The sequence below is a fragment of the Canis lupus genome, chromosome 31 (assembly GCF_003254725.2).
Source record: "Canis lupus dingo isolate Sandy chromosome 31, ASM325472v2, whole genome shotgun sequence".
Classification (NCBI taxonomy): domain Eukaryota; kingdom Metazoa; phylum Chordata; class Mammalia; order Carnivora; family Canidae; genus Canis; species Canis lupus.
Genome location: NC_064273.1, coordinates 39,601,018 through 39,623,268, shown reverse-complemented (window position 1 = coordinate 39,623,268; position 22,251 = coordinate 39,601,018). Strand labels below are relative to the sequence as shown.

Genomic DNA, 22,251 nt, shown 5'->3' with positions numbered 1-22,251 from the left:
AGGAAGAGGAGGAGGAGGAGGAGGAGGAGGAGAAGGGAGAGGAAGGAGAGGAAGGAGTAAATCTGCTGCCATACAGCATTACGACAAACACACCCCACTATTTGGAAGGTGCGGGATGGGTATTACTTATATGATTCATGCTGTACTAGTAGGTAGAAGCAGCAAGTTGGAAACTATATACATAAAGAATGGTAGAATTCTGGTAACAACCAATAAACAGAACTACGCAGGCTGGTAGGTGTATGTATTTCTGTGTGTGCCAAAAATGCCTGGATGGATGCTCAACAAATTATTAACAGTGATTTATTTATTTAGCTTGGGTAGGTGTGAGAAATAGTTTTTACCTCACACACTTCTGAATTCTTTACATTTTTTAGCACAATAACTGTAATTAAGAATATATGGGAAATAGTTTGATAATGTATGTGGTTATATAAGATGTTATTGCAGGAAACTGAATGAATTCTATGTACTATTTCTGCAACCAATGAAACTAAAATTATTTCAAAATAAAAAGTTAAAAATACACGGAAGAGACTATATAAAACTGGTGTTATTTCTTTTTTAAGTGATATAATTTGTCAGTGAAACCATCTGGGCATGCAGATTTATTTTCCAGGAAGCTGGGGATATTTTTCCCCCTTCTATGTTTTGTTTTATTTTACTTAATTAAAGCTATATACATATATATATTTTTAACGTAATTAAAGCTTTTTTTTTTTTTTAAGACCAGTTTTAGGTTCATAGAAAATTAAGGACAAATAGGAGAGTTTCCATATGCCCTCTGCCCCAAGACATCCTCCACCACAGTGGTACATTTGTTTCAACTGATAAACTATACAGACACACAGTAATTACCCCAAGTCCACAGTTATGGTTCACTCTTCGTTTTGCACATTCTATGGGTTTGGACAAATGTTTAATAACATATCCATCATTATGATGGCACACAGAGTATTTTCACTGCCCTAAAAAATCTGTGCGCTGTTCATCCTTCCCTTACTCCCCAATCCCTGGCAACCACTGATCTTTCTACGGTCTCCATAGTTTTCCAAAATGTCATATACTTTGATCATACAGTAACCTTTTCATATTGACCTCACTTAGTGATATGAACTTAAGTTTCCTCCATGTCTTTTCAAGGCTTGACAGTTCATTTCTTCTTAGTGTTGAATATTCCATTACTGGATGAACCGATGTATCTGTTCATCTATTGAAGGACATCTTGGTTGCTTCCAAATTTCCTGTAAACAACCGTGTGCAGGTTTTTGTGCGGACATAGGTTTTCAACTCCTTTGGGTAAATACCAAAGAATATGATCGCTGGGTCATATGCATGTGTAATTCTGTGAGAAACCACCAAACTGTCTTCCAAAGTGGCTGCCCCATCCTGCGTTCCCACCAGCAGGGAATGAGCGCTCCTATTGCACCACATCCTCATCAGCACTTGCTTTTGTCCATATTCTGGATTGTGGCCACTCTAGAGGTCTGCAGCGGTGTCATCGTTGTTTTAAGTTTCATGTCCCCAATAACATCTGATGTACTGCATCTTTTTATATGCTTATTTGCCATCTATATGTCTTCTCTGGTGAGGTGTCTGTTAAGGTCTTTGGACTGTTTTTCAATCCGGTTGTTTCTTCATTGTTGAGTTTTAAGAGTTCTTTGTATATTTTGGATAACAGTCCTCTCTATCAGATGTATTTTTCCTTAAATATTTTCTCCCAGCCAATGGTCTGTCTTCTCTTCCTCTTAACATTGTCTTTTCCAGAGCACACGTTTTTTGTTTTTTTTTTTAAAGATTTATTTATTTATTTATTTATTTATTTATTTATTTATTTATTCATGATAGAGAGTGGGGGGGGCAGAGACACAGGAGGAGGGAGAAGCAGGCTCCATGCCGGGAGCCCGACGTGGGACTCGATCCCGGGACTCCAGGATCGTGCCCTGGGCCAAAGGCAGGTGCCAAACCGCTGAGCCACCCAGGGATCCCCAGAGCACAAGTTTTTAACAGAATGTATCTGATCAATTATTCATATCACAGATTGTGCCTTTGGTGTTGTATCTAAAAAGTCATCACATACTAAGTTCATCTACATGCTCTTCTATGTTAGCTTCTCTCTACCCTCTAGTTTTATAGTCTACATTTAGGCATGAGATCCATTTTAAGTTAACTTTTTGTGAGGGGTCCATGCCTAGGTTCATTTTTTTGCTTATGGATGTCCAGTTGTTCCAGGACCATTTGTTGGAAAGACCATCTTTGTTCCACTGGATAAGCTTTGCTCTTCCATCAAAGACTAACTGGCTATGTTCATGTGGGTCTACTTCTGGATTCTGTATTCTGCTCCATTGACTTGTCCCTTCTGTTGACGCCACAACACACTCTTGATTACTACAGCTTTACAGTAAGTCCTGATTTCACAGAGTGTCAGTCTTCCAACTTTACCTCCTTCAAAATTATGTTTCTATTCTGGGTCTTCTGCCCCTTCCTATAAACTTTAGAACCAGTTTGTCAATGTCCACAAAATGCTGACATTTTGATTGGGACTGCACTGAATCTATTTGATCAACTTGGGAAGAACTGACATCTTGCCAATATTGTCTGCATATCCATGAACATAGACTATCTCTCCATTTATTTAGTTCTTTGATTTCTTCAGTATTTTGTAGTTTTCCTCATATAGATCTTGTACATACTTTGTTTTATTTATACCTAAGTATTTAATCTGAGAAGAGCTACTGTAAATGATACTGTGTTTTTAATTTCAAATTCCACTTGTTCAGTGCTGGTATATAGCAAAGTGACTGACCTTTGCAATATTAACCTTGTACCATGCAACCTTGCTATAACTGTGTATTAGTTTCAGGGTTTTTTTTTTGGGGGGGGGACTTGTTAATTCTTTTGGATTTTCTATATAGACAATCATGTTATCTGTAAACAAAGACAGTTTTATTTCTTCCTTCCCAATCTATACTTTTCCACTACAATGTTGAAAATGAGTGGTGAGGGGTCATCTTTGCCTTATATCTTCTTACAGGGAAAGCTTTCAGTTCCTACCCATTAAGTATGATGTTAGTTTTTTTTTTTAAGATTTTATTTTAAGATTTTATTTATTCATGAGAGACACAGAGAGAGAGAGAGGCAGAGACACAGGCAGAGCAAGAAGCAAGCTCTCCACAAGAAGCCCCATGTGGGATGTGATCCCAGGACCCCAGGATAATGCCCTGAGTTGAAGGCAGGGACACCCAGGTGTCCCCAGTTGTAGGTTTCTTATATAAGATAGTCTGCTTTATTAAGTTGAGGAAGTCCCACTCTAGTCTTAGTTTACTCAGAGTTTTGATCGTGAATGGGTGTGGTATTTTGCCAAATGCTTTTTCTGCATCTTTTTTTTAAAATTTTTATTTATTTATGACAGTCACAGAGAGAGAAGGAGAGAGAGGCAGAGACATAGGCAGAGGGAGAAGCAGGCTCCATGCACTGGGAGCCCGATGTGGGATTCGATCCCGGGTCTCCAGGATCACGCCCTGGGCCAAAGGCAGGCGCCAAACTGCTGCGCCACCCAGGGATCCCGCTTTTTCTGCATCTTTAATATGATCACGTGATTTTCTTTCTTTTGCCTGTTGCTGTGATGGATTTTCCATGAATTGATTTTCAAATGTTGAACCAGCCTCGCAAGACCTAGGATATATCCTGCTTAGTCATAGTATATAATTTTTTTATTCAAATTCAATTTGCCAACATATAGTATAACATCCAGTGCTCATCTCATCATGTGCCCACCTTAATTATAATTCTCTTTATACACTGTTGGACTAAATTTTCTAATATTTTGAGAATTTTTGCATCTATGTTCATGAGAGATACTGGTCTGTAGTTTTGTCTTTTTGTAATATCTTTGTCTGGTTTTGGTATCAGTGTAATGGGACCTCATGGAAGGACACATTCCCTCTGCTCCTAGTCTATGAAAGGGACTATAGAGACCTGGTATTATCTCTTCCTTAAGTGCTTGATAGAATTCCCCAACGAACCCATCTGGGCCTAGGGTCTGATTTCTAGTTTGAAAGGTAGCTAATTATTGATTGAATTTATTAATATAGGCCTATTCAGATTGTTTATTTCTTCTTGTGAGTTTGGCAGATTCTATCTTTCAAGGAGTTGATCTTTTTCATTTGGTTATCAAATTCCGGTGTGCAGAGTTGTTCCTAGTATTCCTTTATTATCCTTTTAATGCCCAAAGGATCTGCATGATTTCTTTCATTTCTGATATTAATGTGTGTCCTCTGTTTTTTTCCTTAATCGGCTTGACTAAAGACCTATCAATTTTATTGATTTTCAAAGACCCAGCTTTTCTATTGATTTCTGCTCTAATTCTTATTTCTTTTATTCTACTTAGTTTTTATTTAATTTGTTCTTCCTTTTATAGCCTAAGGAAGAATCCTTAAGTAATTGATCTTTTAAATTGAGATATAATTGACGTATAATATTATATTAGCTTCAGGTGTACAATATGATTTGTTATTTGTACGTACTGTGAAATGAACACAATTAAGTATAGTTAGCCATCATCACACACAGTTCAATTTTTTTTTTGTGATGAGAACTTTTAAGATCTACTCTCTTAGCAACTTTCAAATACCACCAATCTGTTCTCTAGATCTATGAGCTCTGTTTGTTATGTTAGATTCCACATATAAATGAGATCATACGGTATTTGTCTTTCTCTGCCTGACTTATTTCACTCAGCCTAATGCCCCCAATGTCCATTCAGGTTACTGACTTTTGATCTTTCTTCTTAATGCTGTAAGTTTCCCTTCAAGTACTGCTTTTGCTGCATCCCACAAATTTTAATAAGTTGTGCTTTTATTTTCTTTTAGTTCAAAATATTTTAGGATTTCTCTTTGGACCTGTTTTATTTAGAATTATGCTGTTTAATCTACATATTTTGAGTTCTCTTTGTTATTGATTTCTAGTTCAATTCTATTGTGGTTTGAGAGCAAACATTGTATGATTTCTATTCTTTTAAATTTGTGAAGATATGTTTTACGGCCCAGAATGTGGTCTCTCTTGGCAAATGCTTCAGGTGGGCTTGAGAAGAATGTGTATTCTGGGCAGCACCAGGTGGCTCAGCCGACTTCAGCCCAGGGCGCGATCCTGGAGACCCGGGATCGAGTCCCACGTCGGGCTCCCTGCGTGGAACCTGCTTCTCCCTCTGCCTGGGTATCTGCCTCTCTCTGTGTCTCATGAATAAATAAATAAAATCTTAAAAAAAAAAAAAAAAAGAAAGAAATGTTTTTGAAATCTGTTTGAGGATACCAGAAACTAACAAAGAAGTGAAGAACTCCCACTGGAGGGGGTCTGATGATTCCAAAAGGAACAACTAAGTAGCCGAGCTAGGCAGAGCTTCCATGCTCTCATGAGGTGGAGCACTCACTGAGGAGGAGGAGGAGGCGGCGGCGGCCCATAGACAGCCTAGGTTATCGGAGAGCCAGAGGGATCGCAGCTCGGGCATGAACTGGGAATAGAGTAGCCCTCGCAGGGACAAGAGCTAGTTTCAAAGCACTCTCTCTGTACATGGATTAAGGTGATCTTGGACTGTATGCACCCCCGGTCCATCCACCCTTTACACACAGAAACATCTACAGTCACAAATCATTGCTACACCTACAGTGTCTGGCCTCTAGGCAACAGGAAGCTGTGACTATAACCCATGAAAACCAACAGATAACAGGAAAATACAGACAGGAAATCCACCTTTTAAAATAACCATGATCAATATGTTCAAGGAATTAGAAAAGTAGGACTGTGATTTAAAAACAAAACAAAACAAAAAGACAGAGGTGCTTGGGTAGGTCGGTCAGTTAAGTGTCTGCCTTAAGCTCAGGTCACGACCCTGGGGTTCTGGGAAGGAGCACCACGTGGGCTCTGTGCTCAGCAAGGAGCCTGCTTGTCCCTCTCCCTCTGCCCCTCTTCGCTCATTCTAGCTTTCTCTCTGTGTCTCATAAATAAATAAACTAAAAGTACTACTGAGGTAAAGCTTAAAAGAACTAAAGAAATGAAGGGATGCAGCATGTTTGTGAATCTGCATATTCAACACCGTAAAGATATCATTTCTGTCCAAATGGATCTTTAGAGTCTGAGTAATTATAATCAGAACTCTTGGAGGGTTTTTGTGTGTATGTGTGTAGAAATAGACAAGCTGATGCTAAAATGCACATGGAAAAATGCAAAGGGCCGAGATTAGCAACTCAAACTTGAGAAACAGAAAGGGGCAGACTTGACCAGACATGAACACGTGCTGTGAAGCTAAGTAGAGAGCAGAGTGAGATGCTAAGGGAGACAAGGAGAGGAAGGGACCAGGCATCAGTCCAGAGCAGTAGGGAAAAGATGGCCTTCTCCATAAATATGCTGGGTCAACAGGGTATCCACATGAAACAGAAACGAAATGACTCTTTCTCACAAAATTCAATTCCAGGTGGACTATGCATCTAAATGTGAAAGATCAATAAATCTCTTTAAAAATAATATAAAAGAATATATCCATGACCATGAGGTAGGGAAAGAACTCTTATATAGGACACGAAGATTACTAACCATAAAAGAAAAAACATGGGGATCCCTGGGCAGCTCAGCGGTTTAGCGTCTCCCTTTGGCCCAGGGCATGATCCCAGGGTCCCGGGATCAAGTCCCGCTTCAGGCTCCCTGCATGGAGCCTGCTTCTCCCTCTGCCTGTGTCTCTGCTTCTGTCTCTGAGTCTCTCATGAATAAATAAAATCTTAAAAAAAAAAAAAAAAAAAAAGGATGGAGCATGCAGCACCCCCCCAGCAACCTGCTAAGACCCCGTACAGCCACACCCAGGGAGCAGCAACCATACCTACGGTGAGGCCTGCTCCAGACCTGCCCTAAAAAGCCAACCCAGGACAGCACTTTCAGAGAAGACAGTTTGGCATCTGAGTCCCACCAAGAGAAGGAGCTTAGGAATCACTCTGAAGTCTCCACAGACCCAGCCGAAGAAAGTGTAAAGCCAGGCTTGGCCACCTTCAAGACGATCACCCAGTGACGGACTCTCTGCCAGGACGAACATCAGTAGCCAGTGAGTGAGAACATGCAGACTTCCTGAATGTATTATCACTCATTTCAATAGACAATTTTAAAAAACCCACTAAACAAAAAGGTATAGACAATGTAATGCGCAGTTAAAGGAACAAATCAATCGGCAGTAATGAAACTCGGGATGGTCTGGACACTTGGCTGGGCAAACGGTGGCCGTAGAGCAGCTACTATAAATGTGTCTCAAGAGTCAAAGGAGGATACATTCAAAGAATTAAATGAAAGGGTTATTGTGGGATCTCTGGGTGGCGCAGCGGTTTGGCGCCTGCCTTTGGCCCAGGGCGCGATCCTGGAGACCCAGGATCGAATCCCACATTGGGCTCCCGGTGCATGGAGCCTGCTTCTCCCTCTGCCTATGTCTCTGTCTGTCTCTCTTTCTCTCTCTGTGACTATCATAAATAAATAAAAATTAAAAAAAAAAAAAAGGAAAGGGTTATTGTCATGACTGAATGGAGAGAGGATGTCAGGCAGTTCAGTGGGAACCAGTGGGAAATGGGAATTAGAAATGAAAACACGACAGTGGAGATGGGATGTCCCCTGGGAAGTCGTCATGGCAGAGTGAAGACGGGGAATAAAGGGTCTGCGAGAGTGAGTGCACTTCAAGGGAGATCGTCTAACCCAAAAGGGAGGGAAGAGCTAAGAAAAATACACAGAGGGGCACCCGGGGGCTCAACGGTGGAGCATCTGCCTTCAGCCCAGGGCGTGACCCTGAGTCCCAGAATTGAGTCCCGCATCGGGCTCCCCGCGGGAACGCTGCTTCTCCCTCTGCCTGTGTCTCTGCCTCTCTGTGTCTCTCATGAATAAATAATAAAATATATTTTTAAAAATTCACAAAGAGGTAATTAGAATAAAAAAGAAAACATCTTCTCTATGTATGCAGCAGGCCTTGAGGTGAGCAGACTCATATCCTGCAGCTGCTGTAACAAATTGCCACAAACTTGGTGGCTTAAAACAAGAACACTTCCTTACTCACAGTTCTGGAGGCTGGAACTCCAGAGTCCGTTTCACGGAGCCAGAGTCAGGGTGACCTCTGAGGCCTGCGGGGGCGAATCCGCTCCTGGACTCTGCCAGCATCCCCCAACCCGGGGCCACATCACTCCCAGGTCGGCTGTGCTGTCCCCCACCCCCTCCATTTGTGTGGGTCCACTCTCCCTCTGCCTCTGTCTTCTAAAGACACGCTGGATGGCACGTAAGTTCCACCCAAAGAACCCAGGCGACCCCTCTCCAGATCCTCAATCACATCTGCAAAACTGCTTTTCCCAAACATGGCAGTGTTCACAGGCTCAGAGGGATCACGACAGGATTCTGGCGGGACTTCCCGTATGGGCATTACAATGAGAGACCAGTAAGAACCACGTGTGGTCTTCAGAATGGCTATGCTCTCAGGAGGGAGAACCCGCACTTCCTGAGTCACTGTGGCAGGGCAAACATGTCTCGGTCAACAAAGCCAGGTGTACCCCAACGCTGTGGCTGCACCGATAACCTGAATGACCCTGACTGTGTGTTGGTCTAGCAGCGGCACCTCGACAGACAGGGTGACAGAGGAGCTGTGGCCAGAGCCGGCTGACCGGGACACTCATACCAAAGCTGCCCCAACCCACCTGCGTCCACTTAGTCCAAAACTGAGCCTGCTCTGAGGCCTCTACTTCCCACCAGCAGCCACCCTGTGAGCCTGACCCAGATGGAAGGTGCTCTCCATTCCTCTTTTCTGGAGTTCTTACCATGCTGGCTTGTGTGTGCACCGAGGCCTCAAAGCCTCCCCTGGGGAACCCTTCTCCACGTGGCCTACGGGGGAAGCTAATATGACAAAATCCACCCTTCCAAAATCCTAATTTTTTGAAAAATCAGGTGGTAGGTACATGGGTGCATATACCATGATTCTCTCTACTTTTCTGTTATGTTTGAAATACTACAAATATTAGAAAAAAGATTAAACAAGAAGTAATCATCCACACCACAGCTTTGACTCTTAAAAGACTCTCAAGTTGAATTTTGCAGTTGGCCAGGCTGCACTTCCCAAGGATCAGAGTCCTCGGTCAGTGCAAATGTCGGCCCTCCATTCCCGGGTCCTCATGAGCTTGTCTAAATTATCCCATTTCACTGAAGTAAGACGCTGAACACACAAGGAGACACAGCAATGTCACAGAGAAGGGTAACAAGGCTCTTCCAGAAAGATACAGCCCGTCGCGGACACCTGGGTGGCTCAGTCGGTTGGGCATCCAACTCCTGATTTTGGCTTGGATTGTGATCTCACTCTCTCTCTCAAATAGATAAATAAATAAAAGCTTTAAAAAATACAGCTCTTGGCCACCAACTTTGTATTACATACATATGTAATAGAAAACACACCTTTTAAAAATAGCAGCCAGGGGTGCCTGGCTGGCTTAGCCAGGGGAGAGTGGGGCTCCTGATCTTGGGGTGGTGCGTTCCAGCCCCATGTTGGGTGTAGACATTACTTTTTAAAATAGGGACACCTGGGTGGCTCAGCGGTTGAGCGTCTGCTCAGGTCGTGATCCCGGGATTTGGGATCGAGTCTCATGTGGGGCTCTTGTGAGGAGCCTGGTCTCTGCCTCTGCTTGTCTCTGCCTCTCTTTCTCTCCCTCTGTATCTCTCATGAATAAACAAATAAATCTTTAAAAAAATAAGACTCACTCTGACTGCTTTTTCAAGAAAGATTTTAAAATAAATAAAAATTAAAATAGTAGACACGTCATTCAAGAATGGTTTTAAACATTACTTGGTGAGATAAAGCCCACTAGGGTATGATTCTTATTGGACACTCATGATCAGAACTCAGAATACTCTTGCAACTGGAAGGAGAACCTAAACACCATCCACTCGGGTGCGGTTCCAGCCTCTCAGCTGCGCATCTCCTACCCTCCTATTCGGGCAAACTCTCCTGAGGAGCCAAATGGAGACTCTGCTCCGGCGGAGCCCCTCGCCCCCAGACAACGTGCGTCCTTCTAAGGGAGTGGCATGTGGGCCCCGCAGAACCCCTGGAAACTACATCCCCTCCTCGCCACCACCTCTCACCACTAGCCCTCCCCGACTTGGTTCAAAGAACACCGTCCTTTTGTTATGACTCTGCCTCATTTCCTATCTTCCCTACCTAGGCAGGACGGGGCTTGCTCTTCTTATCCACCTTTCTGGCTTTCCAGAATCTAGACTGCTATGAATTTCTTTTTAATTTTTAAAATTTTTACTATTTCAGGGCACCGGGCTGGCTGAGTCAGAGGAGCCCAAGGCTGCTTGCTGATCCCCGGGTCCTGACTTTGAACCCTTGTTGGGGGCAGAGATTACTTAAATAAATAAAGTTTAAAAAGTAATAAATAAAATTTCTACCATTTCTATGAGATTTGGGAGACGAACTCATGTTTACCTGATGGTGGTCACGTCGACCTTGTGGTGAAGCCCGTTCTCCTGCCTCCCCTGCCCAGATGCCCACACTCCTCCTGCTGTGGCGCCCTTTCTCTGTCTTTCCTTCATGAGTCTGGTTCCCCATGATTTTGTCCTAGGACTTCATGATTTCCTCCCAAGGACTCCCGATCTCTACTCCTACACAAGCCTTTCTAGAAAGTACCAGTCATACATCTCCAAATGCCCCCGGACGCCCCACACTCCACAGGTAGAAAGCGCACACGTTCTTTCCGAGTTCCATGGGTTCTCTTTCAGACCATTCTCTCCGTTCCACGGCCCTCCATCCCTGCAACGCGCTCTGTAGCTCCTCTGCGTCCACCTTTGTGCTCCTCCAACCCGGCCTCCGCATACGCCAGAAAACACGGCTCCAGACCAGAGAGAGGAGGCTGAGGACCCGAGCCGCCTCCGCCTCGGGGCGTCTCCGCACCAGCTCGCCTGCGCCCACCATTTGTCAGTAAGGAAGACCCGCTTCCAACAGAGCGCCTCAGGAGAGCCACCACCCCGGCCCTTTTTTTTTTTTTTCCAGCCCTTTTTCAAACACAGAAAACCGGCCATCTGTTTTCAAGATCTCCTGGGTTCTGGGAAGCGCACACGTGCCACACTGCAATCGCCCCCGTTGTCCCCCCCGGCCAAGGGCAGGGTGGGGAGCTGTGCAGGGTATCCTCGGGGCGTTGTTCTAACGGCAGGTCTTCGGGCAGGGCGCACGCGCGGGTCGTCCACATGCCCTTGCAGCCTGTCGCTGCACTGGCACAACCTGTTAAAGCGTCTTTCTGTACTCAGAGTCCTGGCACCGACTCGGAGAAGCATTTCTGATTTGTCCCAGCGGTCGCTCTGTCCGTTCCCACATAACTCAATACACCACGTTTATTTATTTACTGCCACAGTTTAAAATCAGTCCTGCTTATCTGGTGGGGAATGAGCCTTAACCTTCTTCTTCCCACTTGAAAAATGTCTCAACTCTTCTTGGCAGTTTAGTCTCTTACAAATCCTAGGGTCACGGGGGCACCTGGGTGGCTCAGTCGGTAAAGCGTCCGCCGCCGGCTCAGGTCATGATGCCGCAGTCCGGGGATGCAGCCCCAGGTCATCGTCAGGCGGCTCCCTGCCCCCCGCCCCTCAGCCCCACACGCGTTCTCCCTCTCAAATAAGCAAATACAATTTCTAAAAAAACTCGAGGGTCAGACAACATCTACACATATTTCGGGACAACAGGCCTAGGTGACATTCAGCGTCCCTCCCCAGCCGACGACGCAGCCCGGCCCTCTCCGTCCCCCGGGGGTTCTCGGGAACTTGCGTGAATTTCCGCGGGACAACTGGCCCGTCTTAGGTTCAGCGGGACACTCCTGGCACCATACGGCTCTGCTATTGTGACGGGGGCTTCCGGCTGGTTCTTTCAGGGCAGCTCCTCCCGGCGTGGAGGCGCCCGATGCCCGGGATGCGCGCCCAGCCACGCGGCGGCTCGCTGGTTCCGGTCCTTCGCGGCTCCCGGGGACCTGCCGAGACGGCGGACGGGCGCCCCCAGCTCTGTCTCCTCGTCGCCAGCTGTCACGGCAACAGGACTTTACGCGGCAAGATCTCTATTATATTTCTAATTTTGTGGGAGTATTTTAAAATTTTAAGACTGAAAATTATATTTTAATTAAGTAAAAGTCAATTATACTGACTTCAATTTCCTAAGCCCGCTAGCCATGCTCCAAGCGCCTCAGGGACGCGTGGGACGAGCGGCTGCCGGGCGGGGGTGACCTGCGCTCCCGAGGGCGGGCCTGGCTCGGCCCTCACGCCCCTCACTTGCCGAGGCCCGAGGCCCAAACTCCTCACCCCCCCCACCCCCCCCCGCCGGGCCCAGCTCAAGGGCGGCGTGACACAGTGTCGTCTGCTCGGGCACATGGGCCTCGAACCACAGAAGCTACGTGGGCGCGGTCCCGCGGGCAGGAAGGCCTGGGGCTCCGTCCTCAGCTGCGTGGACCCCCCACGCACACCCCCGGCGGCTCGCGTGACAGGGACGCTGACCCCAGTGGCCAAGCACCACGTGACCTCCTGTGACCTTAACCCCCTCTAATGCAGTCCCGCGGGCATCGCGGGGACACAAGTCAGTCCACAACACCACGAGCACCTAATCATGAGGCTAGAACCCCTCATTTCTATACCCGTTATCTCAAAACGATGCTGATTTCGATGTTTCCGGAAACAGTGGCAGGGCCAAGCCAGGGGCACAAGCTGAGGAGCAGCAAAGCTGGAAAGGAGGCCCTGGTGAGCTGCCCCGCCACCGTCTGAGGTGCGGCCTCCGAGCCCCGGGAATCTGACGACGGAGGCCGTTCACGCCTGCGCGGAGGGCAGGGCCCCGCTGCACCAGCGCAAGTGACCCTGGCCAACAAACGGCACAGGCAGCTCCTCTTGGGTGTCGGATCCTTCACCGATGACACGGGTGTCTCCTCGCCGTGTGGTGCGTCATTTCCTAGCCCTTCGAACACACACGTGCACTATCGGAAACCTCAGATGAGCTTTTTAATAAAGATGGATCCACAGAGATCGTCAGTCTTACGCAGAAGCAAGCTCACTGCGAACAAAATGCGACGCGACAATCAGGCTCAGAGGCTCTACTGGGAACTGGCAGAGCCGAATAAGGAACTCAGGCCTCCCTGCCTCAGCCCTGCCTCAGCCACAACCCAGGACAGTGACCAAACACTGTGTGAATTCAGTTCTATTTTAAATAAATGTTGCATATCACGTCAGGTAAAAGAACACATGAAAAGATGAAATAAAAATGTGTTTTCAGGGGCGCCCGGGGGGCCCAGTGGTTGGGCGTCTGCCTTCGGCTCAGGGCGTGACCCCGGGGTCCTGGATCGAGTCCCACGTTGGGCTCCCTGCATGGAGCCTGCTTCTCCCTCTGCCTATGTCTCTGCCTCTCTCTCTCTCTCTCTCTCTGTCTCTCATGAATGAATAAATAAAATCCTTTAAAAAAAAAAAAAAGCCTAAAACATGCCAGGTGCTGAGGACATAAAGTGAACAGATCCCAACTGCCGCTTGAAGTGCTCCTCTGAGGTAGCCGAGCAAAGACAAGCAAACGGAGAAGTACAGCGTGTGATGAGCCCTACAGCAGCGCTACCAGGGGGAGCACGGGGCTGCGGAGCAGCAGGCGCCGCACCGGAGGACGGGGTGCTTCTCAGAGGAAGGCCAACTCCAAAGAGAAAGTGAAGTTTAAACAAAGGCAGGAATTCAGCAGTGCAGAATAGTTGGCAATGAACGGAATGAACAGTACGTGCAAAGTTTTAGGGTATTAGAACTGAGATCAGTATTGACACTCTTTTAAAAATGTATAGAGCAAAATTCTGTAAGGAAAAAAAAAGTTTGTGAAGAGACAATTGTGCTAGGATGATTCTCTATGAAAAGAAAAGAAATTCTAAACGGAATACTCCTGAATCATGTAAAGTGGGACATAGAAGCAATTAGTATAATTTTCAGAGACTTTAGAGCATATTTTATAAATGGAAATATCTGATTGTCTTTACAAATATAAACAGAAATCCTTATTATACCAACACAGCTAAAAAATGTTACAAAAAGTATAAAGAAATACACAAGGGCATTTGAATATTTCCTTAAAAGTTGTGTTAAGAGTTGCATGGACTAGCACTTCTCAAAGGTTCTGGACTCAGGACCCATTCACACACTTAAAAACTACTGAAAACCTCAAAGAGCTTATGTTTGTATGTGTTATATGAATCAACATTTACCATATTAGAAATTAAAATAGTGAAATTTTATAATTAACTTGAATTTGTTTATACCAAACCATGTTACATTAATATACTTTTAATAAAAAATAATAGATTTCCAAGGCCAAAAATATTCAGTGAGTGCAGGTATTGGTTTACTTTTATAAGTCTCTCTCTCTCTCTTTTTAAAGATTTTGAGGACAGAGAGAGCATGAGACAGAGGGAGAAGCAGGCTCCCCGTCGATCGCAGGACCCTGAGATCACAACCTGGTCTGAAGGCAGACGCTCAACCCACTAAGCCCCCGGGTGTCCCTACAAGTCCCTTTAATACCTGGCTTCGTAGGAAACAGGAAGATTGGATTGACTGGATTGGATAGATTCTCTGACCGGCCTCAGCGCTCAACCTGTTGCGACATGCAGCTCGGCCTGAAGTCTGCAAGGCCAATGCAGCCTCACACAGACGTGCTGGCAAGGGTGGAGGGCTTCAGGGGCCTTTACGGATCGCTGTGCGCCCTCCTCAACGCCACGCCATCAAAACTAGGCCAGTGGTAGTTTCTCACAGAATAGTTGCAACGTGGAGTCTAAAACCTTCGAGGAACTTCTCGTACTGTTACATCACAACCTAATGGTCTATATTTTGATTGGATCTTTAATCTGTGCACAAATTTGTAATACAATACATTGATATTTAGAAAATACTGGTTCACGGGGTGCCCAGGTGGCTCAGGGGTTGAGTAGTGTCTGCCTCTGGCTCAGGGCGTGACCCCGGGGTCCCGGGATCAAGTCTCACGTGGGGCTCCCTGCGTGGAACCTGCTTCTCCCTCTGCCTGTGTCTCTGCCTCTCTCTCTGTCTCTCATGAATAAATAAATAAAATCTTTAAAATAATGGTTCACAGAATCATGTAGATCTTCTTAATGTTGACATATTTCATCATATAATTTCAAAAACTGACATTGTCACTGAGCTCATCAAGAAAAGTATTTAATAAGAAGCTGGCATGCTCAGATAAGTCGTATAAAATTTTAGTTTTTGTTCAAAAGCACGAATATTATCATTGGCCCTAAATTCTGACAGTTGTTTTCGCTCATTTATGTTCCAGAAAACGTCCACCAGACACCTAAGTCTCGGTAAACACGGTTTGTCCTACAACCATTTTTCAAGTAAACACGGCATTCTGCAACAGAAGTGGCTTGTCCTCTTCACACTCAAAATACACAAGTGCTGTTCCTCACAACAGGCCCTGCCCTCTCTGCGCGGCACTTTCCATTTTCTCACAGGGACTATTAAAAAGATGGGCATTCAAGGGTCGAGACCTAAGAAAATTGATTTTTATTGCTTCATCAAGGGAGGATACATTGAAGTGAAAGTGACGCCTGTTTTTGCTGCTCACTGGGGCCTGGCCTCGACTGGCGCAAAGGTGCCCGCACTGCTTCTGCACCATCGGTACAAACACAGAAAGCAGAGATGACATCTCAGTGTCATTATGAAAAGGTTTCCTTCACAGGCACCCAGAAAGGGTCTTTTATACTTTTATACCACCATTTAGGAGCCCCTGGCAGATCTCTCTGGAAGGACAGTCAGGAAACGGACACCAGAGAACACCTGGGAGGGGAGCAGGGCACCACACTCACACGCACACGCACTCACACTCGCTCACTCGCACTCACACGCACTCACTCTACCCTACATTTCCTTTGGACTGTGTCACTTCTCTGCCCCTGTATCTGCATCACTTTTTAATAAAACAGTGTGCAAAGGGGACCACTGGAGAAACAGAGCCAACCCTGACCGGAGAGCCAAAGCATCGGCCAGCACCCAGTGGGCACTCGGCAGTCGCAGAGCGCAGAGATATATGCAAATAACAAATACAAAAAACAGTAAGTGCCAAGAATTCCAAAAGCGGGAGCAAGTGTGATAAGAAAGTAGCCATGTCGGAGATGATCAGGGAAGGTTCAAACTAAGAAGGCACCTGGGCTGGGCTTTGAGGGACGAAAAGAATCTGGCCGGGAGAACTTTAATACGCCACAAAGTATTTAGGAAGCACCACCAGTGCTCAATGGTGTAAAGGCAAGGTCAGGCTCCCATTCTGAATACTAAGAATCATATCACAAATTACAGACATTAAAGACATTTAACGAGGAAAAGAGCTTGTCAAGAAGTCCCTTCCTCTACACCCACAGAGCTTTTCCCCTTTTTGTTTGCCCGCATCCAGGCTAAGGCCCTGTTAACAGAACGCGTAAAACCAGAAACAGACTGAAGGTAAAGCTTTGAAACAGACCTATTAACGGGAATAAAGAAACAGGAGTGGAACAAATGTAGTCGACTGTGTAGGAATTTCCTTTCTAAAGCACGCAGGCCAGTCAGACAAAGCAGCACTTTACACCACCATCCAGGTTTTGTTTTGTTTTGTTTTTTAAGATTTTATTCATTTATTCATGAGAGACACACACAGAAAGGCAGAGACCCAGGCAGAGGGACAAGCAGGCTCCCTGCAGGGATCTGGATGCGGGACTCGATCCCGGGACCCCAGGGTCACGCCGTGAGCCCAAGGTAGCCGCTCAACCGCTGAGCCACCCAGGCATCCCACCAACCAGGTTTTTAAGGCAGTTCAGCATAAATAACCCCAAGATACTGTACAAAATGAGTTGTGAGGTATTTAGAAGGTAATCTGACACTATAATAGGCAAAGCACCAATGTTTGGGAATTGATTCTTTTTTTAAAGTCAAAGTTACACTTCTAATAGCGTCACTTTCACCCATGGACATCCTCACAGGTTTTGAGGAGCCACGTGTGTGTTTGTGTAGGGTAGGTGGGGGGGGCTGGGAGGTGTCTAAGGGGTGAGGAGTTTGTAGCTCCACCTTTCATCTTCATCTTAATTTGAAGGAGATCCCAAAAAGGGTGCAACAGCCTGGAAAGTTAGGGGGAGACCGCAGTGCTGCCTTATTTCCCTCCTGGGAATCTATACCCTAAAGCCAGCAAGTGGCCCTACAGGAAAGCACCCTTGCGTTCTGAGACCCGAAGCCCCTGAGGGCTGACCCCGATTACAGTGGCTAATGCCGACAACCCAGGGAGGGTGCGAGACCGAGGCCACACGGGAGTGAACAAAGGCAGGGCCACACTTTCAACTAGTCCCTACTGGTGTACAGGTCCAAGGAAGCTGTGCAGGATTTTCCAGATTATCCAGGTTTCTACCCCCACCAGCCTCCATGCGGCAGCGCCGTGTCTGGCGGGCTCCGCTCTCCCGTAGCCTGCCCGGCTCCGCGTCACCTGGACGGTGCGCACCATTCTCTTCCAGACAAACCTGAGCCTGCTCGACAGGACTTTATTCTGATCAGAGGTCTACCGCTCCCTTGTGTGATGGGGGAGGGGAGGCGCACTTCCTACTTCTACTTGATCCAAGTTTTAAACGTTGACAACAAAATGAATTTTGGTTGCTGTGGGACTGTGCTTCACAATGGGGCGCTCGGGGGCTCGGGGGTGGAGCATCTCCCTTTGACCTGGGGCGTGACCCTGGAATCCGGGATGAGTCCCACGTCAGGGTCCCTGCAGGGAGCCCGCTTCTCCCTCTGCCTGGGTCTCTGCCTCTCTCTCTGTGTCTCAGGAATACATAAATAAAATCTTTTTTTTTTTTTAAAGATTGTATTTATTTATTCATGAGAGATACAGAGAGAGAGAAGCAGAGACCCAGGCAGAGGGAGAAGCAGGCTCCATGCAGGGAGCCTGACGTGGGACTCGATCCGGAGACTCCAGGATCAGGCCCTGGGCCGAAGGCAGGCGCTAAACCACTGAGCCACCCAGGGATCCCCCATAAATAAAATCTTAAAAAAAAAAAAAAAAAAAAAGGACTGTGCTTCACTAACGACACCCCGTTCATCATACAAATAAGGCACCTCCCGGGGTCTGGGCACGATCATGTGCTCCGCCGCAATCTCTCCGACGGCTATGGGATGCCCACAGGCTGCTGTGCACCTTCCACAGTTGACCTCACCCAAGCTTGGGAGGCCGGGGGCGCGGACCGGCTGCCAGCCGCCGTCCCTACCGTGGGGTATCTCCACGCCCACCGGGGAGGCCCTGCGTCCACATCACAAGGTTCCTCGCAAAGGTGCGGGAACACCTGGGGGCAGGGCCGCGCAGGACTGGGCCCCGTAATCACTGACCTATTTGGGCCAAAAGAAAGGTGTCAGGCGAGTCTAGAAGCTGGGACCGAGGCCAGGGCTCCCGCCTCCCTGGCGCGCTGCACCCTGCGCTGTCAACGCTCAGTCCACACCCTCCAGGCTGAAGCCACCTTCCAGCGCCCGCGGCCGCCCCTTACTCATCGAGGTGGCTGCGCACTCGGCCGAAGTGGGGACGGCACCCACGGAGTCCACGGATGAGATTTTTTTCGCTGAAGTAACATGAATTACAAGGTTCTTTCAGGAAGGGGTCCAATCTCATCTGTCAGCTCCTAGAAAGCCCTCGAACATACAACCATGAACCACAAATTGAGAGAATAACAAAAACAGGGGCAGAAATTAGGAGCACTCTGCGGAAGGTACCTGCTGTGTGAAGCCTGCAGCCCGGGGCCCTCCCCCGAAGCCCGTTCTCGAGAGCATCTCATCGCAAAGAATGCTCAAGTCCACCCCCTTCTCGCGCTTCTATTAAAGAACATGTGCCACAGACCCAAACAATTTCAATGTTCAATTCAGAGCAGGTACCCGTGCGCCCACTGCCCCGAGCGTGGGGACATTACCGGGGCGCCCATGCACGCGCTCACCGACGTGGTAATAACTGGGCTATGAAACCATCGAATCTAAAAACTGAAAATCCATTTTGGTTTCAAGACCAGACTCAAACATTGAGCCACGTTTCCTCAAAGGCCCCCGCTGCCCCACGCGGGGCAAGAGCTCGCTCCGAGCGCGGATCCAAACAGAACATCAGGATGCAAGCCCGGGAGAGAGGATTCCAGAGGAAGCCGCCTGCCGCTGAAGTGCAATCACTCCCGTCTCTCTTTAACAAGCAACCATTCATTCAGCTTTTCTTTTTTTTTAATTTTTTAAAATTCCGGAAATGGGGCAACAACCTCGTTCTAAGCGTTCAGGGCTCCGCAGGTGTTCCTTTAGACCGCGCGGCCGAGAGGCAGGTGCCGGGTGCTGGGCGCCCGGCCCTGGGACGCGCCCCAGGAAGCAGGCCCCGCTTGGAGCTCCCAGAGGCGCCCCTTCCCACCCAGACTCACGAGCTGGAGGCCAAGCCACCCCGGACCCGCAGGGCACTGGCGCTGGGGGGGGCCATGTCCAGATCTCTGGGGAGGGCTGGGGTCCCAGGTGAGGGTCGGGGTCCAGGGTCAGGGTCTGGGTCGGGGTTGAGGTCCGGGGTCGGGGTCCTGGGGTCAGGGTTGAGGTCGGGATCCCAGGGTTGGGGTCTGGCGTCAGGGTCGGGTCTGGGGTCAGGACCCGGGGTCAGGGTTTGGGGTCTTGGGGTTGGGATCTCGGGGTCAGGTCAGGATCCTGTGGTCGGGGTCCGGGGTTAGGGTTGGGGTTGAGTCTGGGTCTAGGGTCCGGGTCTGAGGTCAGGACCCTGGGTCTGGGCCTGGGGTCGGGGTCAGGGTCAGGTCAGGATCCTGGGTCCGGGTCCCTAGTGAGGGTTGGGTCAGGGTCGGGGGTCCTGGGTCCTGGGGTGGGGGTTGGGGTTGGGGTCAGGGTCAGGTCGGGATCCCGGGTCTGGGTCCCTGGTCCAGGTCAGGGTCGGGGTCAGGACTCTGGGTATGGGTCTGGGGTTGGGGTCAGGGTTGGGTCAGGACCCTGGGTTGGGGTCCGGGTCCAGGTCCAGGGGTCAGGGTCCGGGTCCAGGGGTCGGGTCAGGTCAGATCAGGATCCCGGGGTCGGGGTCGGGGTCAGGCCCCCGGGGCGGGGGCGGGGCGGGGCGGGGTCAGGGTCGGGTCAGGATCCCGGGTCCGGGTCCCTAGTGAGGGTTGGGTCAGGGTCGGGGGTCCTGGGTCCTGGGGTGGGGGTTGGGGTTGGGGTCAGGGTCAGGTCGGGATCCCGGGTCTGGGTCCCTGGTCCAGGTCAGGGTCGGGGTCAGGACTCTGGGTATGGGTCTGGGGTTGGGGTCAGGGTTGGGTCAGGACCCTGGGTTGGGGTCCGGGTCCAGGTCCAGGGGTCAGGGTCCGGGTCCAGGGGTCGGGTCAGGTCAGATCAGGATCCCGGGGTCGGGGTCGGGGTCAGGCCCCCGGGGCGGGGGCGGGGCGGGGCGGGGTCAGGGTCGGGTCAGCCCCCGGGTCCCGGGTCGGGGCGGGGTCGGCGCGCGCTCACCCTCCGACAGCTCCAGCTCCAGCTCGGCCAGGCTCTCCCGCACCTCGGGGGGCAGCGGCACCGCCTCCAGCGCACACCCGCGGGCGGCCATGGCCTCGGGCGGCGCCCCGCGGACGACCAGGCCGGATGGCGCCGGAGGCCCCGGGCGCGGCCCCTCGCGGCCCTCAGCCCGACCCGGCAGGGCCCCGCGGAGCCGAGGCGGCGGGTGGGGCGCGGCCGCGAGCACGGGCGCGAGCACGAGGCCGCCCCGCCGCCACCCCGCGCGCCCCCGAGCGCCCGGCAGGCCCGACGCGGAGCGCGCGTGCGCGGGGCGGGGCGGGGCGGGGCGCGGCGGGCGGGGCGGGGCGGGAGGGCAGTGCGCGTGCGCGGGCCGGGGGCGGGGCTCGGGGCGGCGGCCCGCCCAGCAACAGCGAGGCTCGCGCCCATTGGCTCTGAGGCCGCGGGGCGGGGCCGGCTGGGGAGGCTGGCGGGCGGGCGGGCGCGCGGCGGGGCTTGCGGCCTCGGTCCCAGGCTTTCAGCTTATTTCTCCTGTTTTTAAGATTTTATGTATTCGTCGGCGAGAGCCGCAGGGACGGGCGGAGGCCAGGCCGGGCAGGAGCAGGCGCCCCGCGGGGACCCCGCCCAGGTCCTCCCGGCTCAGCTCGCTCCCGCCCGCGGCCTGACCTCGGCCTCACCTCCGCCTGACCTCGGCCTCACCGCGGCCTGACCTCGGCCTGACCTCGGCCTCACCGCGGCCTGACCTCGGGAGGGGGCGCCCGGGGCAGGTGCACCTGCAGGCCGCAGGGACCCCCGGGGTCGCGCCCCCTCCCGGCCCGGCCCTGCTGCGGGCACCTGCTGCAGGTGAGCAGCCGGGCGGCCGGTGCAAGCCTTCGCAGGGCAGTAGCTTCGATGAGGCGCAGCGGATGGGCCGCTCCTCCTTGAACCGTTGATGACCTTGAGGAAAAACGAGGGGCCTCCCTGGGGCTCAGTCAGCTAAGCCTCCAGCTCGGACCTCGGGGTCACGAGTTCAAGCCCTGCCTTGGGCTCCAGGGTGGACGTGGAACCTACTTTATTCTTTTTTTTTTTTTAAGAAAAACAACAGAGAGTTGGTGGCTCACAACAACTGAATGGCATGGAGTCTCTTTGGTTGCATATAAAGAAACAATCTGGGCAGCCCTGGTGGTTTAGCGCCTGCCTTCAGCCCAGGGCGTGACCCCGGGGTCCTGGGATCGAGTCCCACATTGGGCTCCTCACATGCTGCCTGCTTCTCCCTCAGCCTGTGTCTCTGCCTCTCTCTCTGTGTCTCTCATGAATAAATAAATAAATAATCTTAAAAAAAAACCATCTCCCACATTGAGACACATAAAGTCAAGGGCCAGGCCCAGGGACTAACTCCTCAAAGACCGTAAGCATCCAACCGAGGCAGCTCGGTCATGCTAAGTCTGGTAACCTGGTCGGGGAAAGCTGGGGCCAGGACACACGGGTTGGAGGGATTTGCTACCTGGCTGGCTACCTTCAGAGGTTTTGCCTCCCCAGCCTACCGCGAGCCTCACCTCTCCCTCGTTACCTAGCACTGCTTCCTCGCACCCGCTGGACACTAAGCATATAATCACAGGTATTTTCGGGGGATAATTTGGCTGGAAACATGAGATTGAAAGGGAACTCTAAAGGACAAACAGTGTATGTTTTCATTCATTTGGGGAATATAAATAATAGCGAAAGGGAATATAAGGGAAGGGAGAAGAAATG

General features: G+C 49.8%; 1 protein-coding gene across 7 annotated transcripts in view; it reads right to left on the bottom strand.

The window, feature by feature from the left end:
• The window catches only part of DIP2A (disco interacting protein 2 homolog A), a 93,102-nt gene extending 72,273 nt beyond the window's left edge, over nt 1–20,829 (bottom strand). For all 7 annotated transcript variants that reach the window (XM_049104504.1, XM_049104505.1, XM_049104507.1 and 4 more), the window contains exon 1: nt 20,524–20,829. In XM_049104504.1, coding sequence (XP_048960461.1) covers nt 20,524–20,614 — 91 coding nt within the window. In that variant the 5' untranslated portion in view covers nt 20,615–20,829. The remainder of the gene's footprint in view (nt 1–20,523) is intronic.
• Nucleotides 20,830–22,251: the final 1,422 nt, after the last annotated feature.